The sequence below is a fragment of the Montipora foliosa genome, chromosome 11, assembly GCF_036669935.1.
Source record: "Montipora foliosa isolate CH-2021 chromosome 11, ASM3666993v2, whole genome shotgun sequence".
In the NCBI taxonomy this organism is placed as follows: domain Eukaryota; kingdom Metazoa; phylum Cnidaria; class Anthozoa; order Scleractinia; family Acroporidae; genus Montipora; species Montipora foliosa.
This window is the reverse complement of record NC_090879.1, coordinates 32,251,963-32,261,962: the sequence shown is the minus strand read 5'-3', so window position 1 is coordinate 32,261,962 and position 10,000 is coordinate 32,251,963. Positions and strand designations below refer to the sequence as shown.

The window sequence follows — 10,000 nt, the reverse complement described above, 5'->3', positions numbered from 1 at the left end:
CCTCTAAAACTTGCTTTTCATAAGCCCTGGAGTGACCATACTGTTAAAAAATCCTAAACCACACTTCTCTTCGACAGTTTTTTTTCTAAGTCTCTCACCACCTGACATTTCCAAAAGTCAGGTCAACTTGTCAAATGATGGCTCGTCATGAACTAGACGGGTCATCATGACCTGTCACCATTTTCAGACGGCCTCACTGCCTCCACTGCACTTCACAAACAAGTTTTTTTGGTTACAGTTTTTTTTCTAAGTCGCTCAACACCTGACATTTCCAACAGTCGGGTCGACTTTTCAAATGATGGCCCGTCACAAACTAGATGGGTCGTCCCGACCCGTCAACATTTTCAGGCGGCCTCACCGCCTCCAGTATCTTCCATACGCGAATTTTTTAGTCTCTCACCACCTGACATTTCCAATAGTAAGGTCAACTTTCACATGATGGCTTGTCACGAACTAGACAGGTCGTCACAACCCGTCACCATTTTCAGACGGCCTCCTCGCCTGAATTGTAATTCACAAACACCTCACCCCCTGACATTTCCAAAAGTCGGGTCAACTTTTCAAATGGCTGCTCGTCGCGAACTAGACGGGTCGTCAAGACCCATCAACATTTTTTGAAAGTTCCTCGAACCCTCTTTCAAATAGCAACTTCCTGTTACTTTACTTCCGCAAACACCATGACCCGACTTCCACTTAACACGTCGTCTTCACCAAAAAGTCGACCTGACTCTGTTTGTATTGTATTGGACAACCCTCCTTTTTCAAGGTGCTCCTGTGGAGAGTGGCAGCACAACAGCAGTGGTGCCCCTGTGGAGAGTGAACAACAATGCTGCACCATGTGTCCTTGTTTGTAATGAGCACAACAATTTCAAAGGGCAGAGGTGGATTTTTAAGATTTTATGAGCTTGACTACATATTGAAGTAATGCAGTCATTCATCCACCACGTTATGGTCTCCCATGACAAGTTTGAAACAATTTTCACAATCTTTCAAAAAATAATTATTTATAATTCTTGTTACTTACATCAGAGTGTCTACGCCACCAACCAACATGTGAAGATGGTTCAAAGTGGTTATGGAGCTTGTTAGATGTCTTTTTGCATTATCCAGCTGTTTTATATCTCTTGTTATTTCTTTTACCTACAGAAATAAGCAGTTCTGTAAATGCCACCTTTCAGGGTCTGGAAAAATTTTAATGATTGTCACGGCTGACAGCATCTTAACAGAGGATGGGCGTCTTGGGAGAGATTGAGCAAGAAACAACTGAAGGAAACAGAAAACTAATGAGATAAACTTCCTAGAAGCCCCACTTCTCACACATGCCAGCATCTCCATGGAAACAAAAGCAAACTTAAGGTCATCAACTCAATAATTATAATAATTAAGTTCTGATTATTTTTAAATTATTGTTATCCCTATCTTAACATACCAAGGCCAAACAGGATCACTCACAAAAAGGCTAGAGTGCAAAATTAGCACCTGCGAAAGAGAATGTTTCTATAAATTGGTTGTCAACAAGATCAGAGAAATGGAAGGGGCAGCACCAATCTGCTGCCACTTTGATGGACAGAGGATTAAGTGGTTTGGGCACCTAATGAAAATGGACAACAACCAGCTCAGAAAGCATACAATACCAAAGTGTCAGGATAATAAGACAAGAGGATGCTGAATACAAAGACAAAGAGAGACATCCTGAGGGTACGCAACATCACCCTCCCTGCAGTTTTAATGCTTTGCAACAGATACTAAGATTCACATCCCTACGACACTTCCAGCATAATACAAGTTTGTATGTAAGTCCACAACAATCTGTGTGCTGTATTACTGAAGAAGAATACTATTTTTTGCATGTAAAATAATGATGTATGTGCATTTAACGATTGTACAAATGTCTCATTTAGAGACCACATTGAAAAATCATTTGATTGATTTAGGGTTCAGACTTTCATCGAGGGGTCATCATAGCAAATCAAAATTAAAAGCAATCAAGAGCTACACAGAAACCAAACTTTAAGTTACCTCAAATGAATAGAAAAGGGACATCAAAACAAGCTGCTATGCTTTAAAATGGTCAATGTTATTGAACAGACATCTTTTTTGAAAAAAAAAATCAAGGTCAAAGAAAATTTGCTAATTAAAAGTAACAATGAAAAACCTGAAGTACTGGGCTCTGCTGTTTTAGAAAAGAAGTCAGTGAAACAGCAATTGCCACGTGTCACTGATTCACGAAATACAAAAACTTTGTTTTGGCCAGTGCAAACAAACCCTCTTTTTTAATTATCCATTGACACCTCAAATGAGGACACCCCGAGTTGTCGCATTAGACAGTCAAGTCTCACTCCCAGGGGTCAATAGGTTAAGGGGGAATTGTCATCATTTTTTAGTCAACCTTGATGTTGCTACAGCTAACCCTTTTCAGCTGGGCAGGTACAAAAGCCGGACTGGATCAACTCAGATCACTTACCTCGGATCGAATGAAAGAGGGTTTTGTAAGCCAAGACTATTTGACATTTGCCCCAATTTCACAGAGGTTAGCTAAAAGATTAGGGTTAGAGTGATTTCTCAAGGCCTTACCCTTAATTTTTTTGAGATCAATCTGAGGTGAGATTCAAGTTGATCCAGTTTGACTTTTGTACCTGCCTTTTTCAGTTCCTCAATGACGAGTAAAATCGTCCAGCATTGGACAGAGTAAAATCTACAATAGCTACCCTCACGAAGAAAAGGGTTAAAAGGGACATAGCTTTTGAGTGGACATACATTGTAGATCTATATCTCTGGCATTAGGCAGAGTAAAACCTACTAAACCTACTAGCATTAGACAGAGCAATATTCACATGTGTCCATCTTACGGGGAAAAAAATTTAAACTAGAGTATTGATCACTGCAATGGGCTTAAAATAAGAAATGAAGTGCTAATATGACAAAATTCGCATCTTTCCTATCTAGGCCAATATTTTTAAGACATGAACAAGTAGTCTGCACAAGAACAAGAATGCTGCTTACTATTTTCAAGTATCTCTTTTTGTTACAGAGATATTCAAGTTTTTAAAATATGCAAATTAGCCAAGTGATGACATCGTAAACTCAACCGAATTTTGATCAAATAGAATGAAAAAAGATATGTCTGCCAATTTTTATCAGAAATGCTTGATTCTTTGCAGTAAGATTCTAGTTCCTTTGCTCCGCAATATGAGCACACCAGTTTTGTTACCATGGCAATATACTGGGATCCAGACCTCCCTGATATTAAAGGCTTTGCTGGCCACTTTTGGCGTTCTATTTTGATATTTGCCAATGGTGCTTAATCTGCATGATCCGGCAAGCATATCAATATGTTAAGTCATGTTTGCGGCCTTGTTAAATGTTTTCTAGCTTAAGATCACCAAAAAATATTGAAATCAGGTTGGAGGACAATGGAAAAGAGTGAGTTGCCATGGTAACTAATTTCTTTATAGCAGTAGATGTAGAACTATTAGCCTACCAAGTTTCAATGGTTTCTGCTTCAAATTGACCGAGATAGCTCTATTTTTTTACTTGGTGTTATATTGGGTTGAGTGAATGACATCATCAGTCCTCTCATTTGCATATTTTACATATTTTTCAAACTTTAATATCTCCGGAACCAATGCAGATATTTCCAAATGGTAAACCACGTTTTTAACCTTTCATGAAATTCTATGTGATAAACCTAAAAATTCAAGGGATAAAAATATGATCATAGTAGCACTTCAAGGACAAAAGTTGAATTTTCTTTGTAAAAAATGCTGCATCTTATACCCAAGAAAATACATGTACTGTAACTTGCAGAGTGATTTTGCAGTGAGTTCCATAAACCAGTCATTGTGAATTAGAGACGTTACCATTTGTTCAGATTTATCAGCTTTCTCTTTTATATCAATAATTTTTGCAAACAACTGATGAATGGCTTCTTTGGCTTCATCAAGGGCCTGCAGATAAATTAAATTAATTCATCTTATTAGTAACCCACAAAGAAAAAGCAAAATAACTATTTGATTTCATCAATAAATTATTCAATACATAAAATGTGATATAGATAAATTTTACTTTGATTTATATACGATTTCTGACTTTCTTTCCTGTTAAAATGCCTTACAATGCACAATATTAGTGGGGTTAGGGGTAGGTTTGGGTTAGGGTTAATTTATTTACATATTAGCAAGACTGCTGCCTAACGGCCGCCAAGTCGCCTGGGGCACCTTACTTGTGAGCGCAGGTGACCAAATTTCTGAATGAGTAGCCCAAACGGGCACCTAACTTATCACAAGGTGATTCATCCTCACTTTTAGTTAATTCTCTCTGGGCTCTTGAAAAAATTACTCAGGCTACTAACTTTTAATGTTGGAAGCCCAAAGGGTTGTGGAAAAATTTTCTTAGGCAGCAGCCTTGATTAGTAAATTATTAATCAATTTTTTTAGAAGTCTAATTAAGCAGTAGACAGAATAATTTATTTGTCACAGTGCATGAGAATGTGGGGCTGATGGAACATGTACAGTTCCCTGACCTGTCTTCCTTCATGGCCAATATTGGTCTGTCCCCTGACGACAGTTCTTATTTCTTCATCCAGACCCCTGAAAAAGAGTACACACAAACCGTGAATTTTTAATTGATTCCAACAGATGAGATTGTGAAAGGTACCTGTACAATCTGTGCCTTCCAGAACCACATGAACGGCAACATTAACTATCAAACTAAAACAACACTAACTATCAAAACTAAAATAATTTTCTCAAACTTCTCAGCCAGAAAAGCTTTTATCACTCCAAAAGACCACAAAAGAGAGTGACCTCCGTAAAGTTTAATAGCAACCGCATCATACAGAAAACTTCCCTGGATCAATGGAAAAATGTCATTTAATGGTTCAGCAGCATCCCCGATAAACACAAGCACTCGTTCACTGTCTTCGACAATGACAACTTCTACCCCTCTATCACAGAACCCCTCCTACAATCTCTGACCAAGACATCAACATCATCATGCATTGCCGAAGATCCCTGCACTTCGACAACAACACCGCCTGGCAAAAGAAAGCAAACAACATGTTCAATGTCACCATGGGGAGCTACAGCTGTACAAAGGAGCTGAAATATGTGAATTCGTAGGGCTTTTAATCCTGGACACTCTCAGCAAAAAGACCGGCAATTCCAACATCAGCCAATACAGAGACAACGGCCTAGCCTTACTAAAGAACGTGTTAGGTCCCAAAGCAGACCACTTCAGGAGAACAACAACAAGCCACTTTAAGCAGCATGGCCTATGTACATGTATCTCAATTAAAAGCAAACTCAAAATAGTTGACTTCCTTGACATCTCACTCAACCTAACTAAGGGAACATTCTACCCCTACAGGGAACCAAACAACGAACCTCTAAACATCCACGCCAAATCCAACCACCCACCTTCCATCATCAAGCACCTTCTGCAATTTATCAACCAGCAAATCTGTGATCTCTCCCTCGACAAAGAAGCCTTCAATAAAACGAAAACCCAAATACGAGAACGCACTGAAGTCCAGTGGGTACAGCACCCATCTCTATTACCTCAGGCCAGCCACACCTTCTCCCTCTCATCATCCCAATCATGCAAACAGAGGAAGGCAGACAATCCGGTTCAATCCTCCCTTCAGCAAAGGTGTCCAATCTAACGTCAGTAAGACCTTTCTCACACTCGTCCAGAAACACTTTCCCAGATCCCACAAGTAAAGTAAAAGTAAAGTGGAGCATTTATATAGCGCCCTTATCACAACGTCTCAAAGGCGCTTTACAATGATCAATTTACCCCCAGCGGACTGGAAGCATATACTACAAAATCCGTAACAAAAACACCATCAGCTACAGTTGCATGGACAATATGGAAACCATCTTCAAGAAGCACAACCGAAAAATCCTAAACCCCTCCCCAACCACCCAAGATTGCAAGTGCAACTGCAAAAACAAACAAACCTTCCCCTTATACAACAACTGCCTCATTTCCTCCCTAATTTACAACACAAATGTCACCACAAACAAGAACAAGTAGGGCAAGAATTACATCGGCCTAACTGAAGGAACCTTTAAACAAAGATTCACACAGCACTCCCTTTCATTCCGAAACAAAGCCTATGCCAACAGCACAAAACTTTCCAAGCACATATGGAAACTGAAGTACTCTAACACCCCCTAATCCCTTTGGTGGTCAGCCATTCACAAAACAACTGCTTACAATGGGAAATCAAGAAATTGCAACCTCTGCCTTGCTGAGAAATTTGCTATTATCACAGCAGACAAATCTACCTTGATAAACAAACGATCCGAAATAATTTCAAAGTGCTGCCACAAAAACAAGTATTACCTGCGAAACCAATGAACAATAAGCCTATTGTGCCTCCCTCTATTATCATTGGTTCACTTGTTAATTATTATTCACCAAAACCCTTTTCATAAAGGGCATGTTTTTCATCGAAATAAAAACAGTCTGATGATCGTGGCGTAAGCCGCAAGAAACTCAGAGTTACAGAGAAATGAATGTTCTATCTTTGATTACCAGTCATTACATGTAATAATTATTAGAAGTACGGTTTACATGTTTTGACGAAATGTCAAAGTCATCATCACGCTTCAATGAATAATTCAAGCAATTGTGTCTTATAGACAAAAGGGAGGCGAACAAAATTAATGACATCTGCAATGCTGGTGCAATGCGCTACCAACTGAGCTACAGTTGTATGAAGCCACACAGATGGGAGCAGGTCAATTTGTTGGCCTCATTTGTTCCTGTGAAAGGACTCAATGAATGAAAGAAATCTATACATGTATATAAGAAATGTGGGAGTATAAATGAAGTGTAGAGGTAATCCTAATGCACTTAACTGGACAATTTAAATAATTGTCTATTATAGACACTGAGTATCAGTAACATACATGTACATGTACCTCCAAATTTTTACAAAGGAAGCCATGTGGCCCAGTGGTTAGGGCACTTGCCTTGAATTCCAGGGATTCAGAGTTCAAGACCTGCCCCACTCGTTGAATTTCATCCAAGTTATGTAGTCCCTGGTTCAAATTTTATTCTAAGCTGCACTTATAAAATTAATAGCCGACTGGTTTGCCTCTGGACGGATGGAATTCTTAATAAATGTTGCTGTATTCTGTTCATTTCATTGGCCACGAAAAGCCTCAGTCTATGGGGTGAGTGGCAAATTCAGCATGTATGAGCATGAGTGACTGAAGAACACATAACCATATTGGCTTGACTTTTTAAGTTCAGTTAATACTACTAATCACAGAGAAGAACACATTAGGTAGTAACATGTATGCAAGAAAACCATACAACTACTGGACAGGTACATATTACATTTATTTAAATTTATTACATTAAGAATGCTTCTTGAGAATTAACCGTGAAAAGCATGAAGAAGTGTTAAAGAAGGCAGTTGCAGCTCTTGTTTTCATGCATGATTGAGGGCCAGACTTTAGGAATCCTGAAAATAGCTAAGGGTTTGTTAAGAGAGCATTTCAAGTAAACATGGTCAAACAGTGTCTAACACAAGGTATCCTGCAAGGAGAGTTTCCTTCAACCTTCAAATACGCATATTGACTTTTACTCAACAACACAAGAGAAGTCAACAACATTAATTGTTGTTGCTCTGTGCAGTTGCACATGCAATGTTCCAACAAATACATCATTAATTTGCTGTTGAAGCCGGCAAAATTGCACTTACTTATATAAGTTGCACATCCCAAGGGAGCATAATGAAGCCAATGAAATCATAGAATAATAGGGAATGTCCCATGGGAATTCAATTTGTATTGCAGAGGATTGATTGAATTTATGACTGGACTACCCTAGAGGGGTACCCAAGAAGCTACCCTAGTCAATATGATTATATAGTGCAAGGAGCAATAATTCGCTCGAGAGTAAATTGGTACGAATATGGCAAGAAAAGTAATAAGTACTTTTTGAACTTAGAAAATCCCAAAAAGAAAAAAAGTTGTATTAGAAAGTTAGTGGGGGTTTAATGATGAATACATAATGTATCCGAAACAAATAATGACAGAGATTCAAAGCTTTTATGCCAATCTTTATGATAGAGACTCTTGTCAACAGGGTGGCTTGTCGATTGATGAATTCCTTAAGAATGTAAATACTAACATGTCAACAGACGAGCAGCAGGAATATTTGGAGAAAAAAATTACAACAAATGAATATTTAGAAGCGTTGAAATCATTTGAGAAAAACAAAACACCAGGGAATGATGGATTAACTGTGGAGTTTTATCTTGGCTTCTGGCATCTCATAGAGAAATGTCTCGTCAATTCCTTGAATTTCGCTCACGAACACGGACAACTGTCAAATTCGCAAAAACAAGCTATGATTACGTTGTTGGAGATGAAAGACAAAGACAGACGTTTTATCAAAAATTGGAGACAGATCTCACTGATTAATATCGATGTTAAAATCGCATCAAAGGCGATTGCAAGAAAGTTAGAATTGTTTTTACCTGAGCTTATTCATTCAAATCAAAATGGTTTTATCAAGGGAAGATCATTACTTGACGGAGTTTGAACAATTGAAGATGTACTTGAATTTGCTAAATTTACGGATAGTTCAGGTATTCTTTTAGCAGTTGATTTTGAGAATTAACAAGCATTCGACTCTTTGAATCATTCTTTCCTTTTTAAAATCTTGGAAAAATTTAACTTTGGAACGCAATTTATAAAGTGGATAAAAACCTTCTACACTAACGTATCTAGTTGTGTCTTAAATAATGGTTTTATTACTGATTTGTTTGATATTCGTTGTGGCATTAGGCAGGGCGATCCCTTGTCACCTTTGTTATTTATTTTGGCCATTGAAGTTCAGGCTTGCAGAATTCGGGAGGATAAGGGAATTTAAGGTATTTTGAGGTATCAATGAGGAAGAAATCAAACTAACACTTTTTGCTGACGATATGACTTGTTTTCTCAGAGATATTGCATCATATCATCGTTTATTGGCAACTCTGCAAATTTTTTATAAGTTCTCCAACCTTCGAGTTAATGATGATAAAACGGAGATCTTTGTCATTGGCACACATCACCTGGATCCAACTAAGTTTTCTCATAGAGTACGAAAATCAATTAAAATCCTGGGAATTGTATTTGATTATCATATAGCATCAAGGATGAGAGCCAACTTTGACTTACTTCTTAAGTCTATCAAGGATACATGTATATTGATCATGTGGAGGTGGAGAGGACTTACACTACTAGGAAGAATTCAGATTATTAAATCCTTTATTCTACCAAAATTTTTGAGTAAAGCGGCATTGATTGCAGTTTCGGAAGAGTTGATTAAAGAGGTCAACAGTTCGATTTACCGTTTCATTTGGAAAGGTAATGATAAAATCAAGCGTTCCGCTCTCATCAACAATATCAAAGATGGTGGACTTAGGATGCTAGACATTCAATTGATGATTCAAGCTCAGAGGGTGATGTTATTAAAAGGATTTGTAGATGAAGAAAACAAGAGTTTTTGGAAGATAATACTAGACTATTTTCTTTCTCCAATAGGTGGCAAATTCATTCTTAAGTGCAATTTTGATACAAGAAAGTTGCCTGTCTACCTTCCAGTTTTTTATAAAGAATGTCTTAATGCTTGGTCACGTACAGAGACGTCGTGCATCAAGTTATTTGGAATAATAAATACATAATTGTTCAAAAGCTATCAACCTTTGAAAAAAATTTCTATTCTAAAGGAATTATTACGGTTGGTGACCTCCTGTCTGATGCGGGAGTCTTTTTAAAGGGTGCAAATGTGTTAAATGCAAATCTTTCTCCATTAGAGCGTTTTAAATTAATGGGTATTGTCGATGCAATCCCTCGTGAATGGAGGCAGATCATTAGACAAAGTGCACAACATCTCCCAACCTTACACATCGGTGACACAATTTATTTAAAGTTGGAAAACTCTCAGGTAGTTTTGTTAAAGGTCTCATCCAAATTGCTTTACACTGCTTTTAAAA

The 10,000-nt window shown here is 37.9% G+C and overlaps 1 protein-coding gene across 1 annotated transcript in view; it reads right to left on the bottom strand.

The window, feature by feature from the left end:
* The window catches only part of LOC137974693 (vacuolar protein sorting-associated protein 53 homolog), a 49,119-nt gene that overhangs the window by 32,782 nt on the left and 6,337 nt on the right, over positions 1-10,000 (bottom strand). Inside the window, exons 4-6 of the mRNA XM_068821630.1 lie at positions 4,523-4,589; positions 3,861-3,947; positions 1,025-1,140 (exon numbers count right to left, since the gene is read on the bottom strand). Coding sequence (XP_068677731.1) covers positions 1,025-1,140; positions 3,861-3,947; positions 4,523-4,589 — 270 coding nt within the window. The remainder of the gene's footprint in view (positions 1-1,024; positions 1,141-3,860; positions 3,948-4,522; positions 4,590-10,000) is intronic.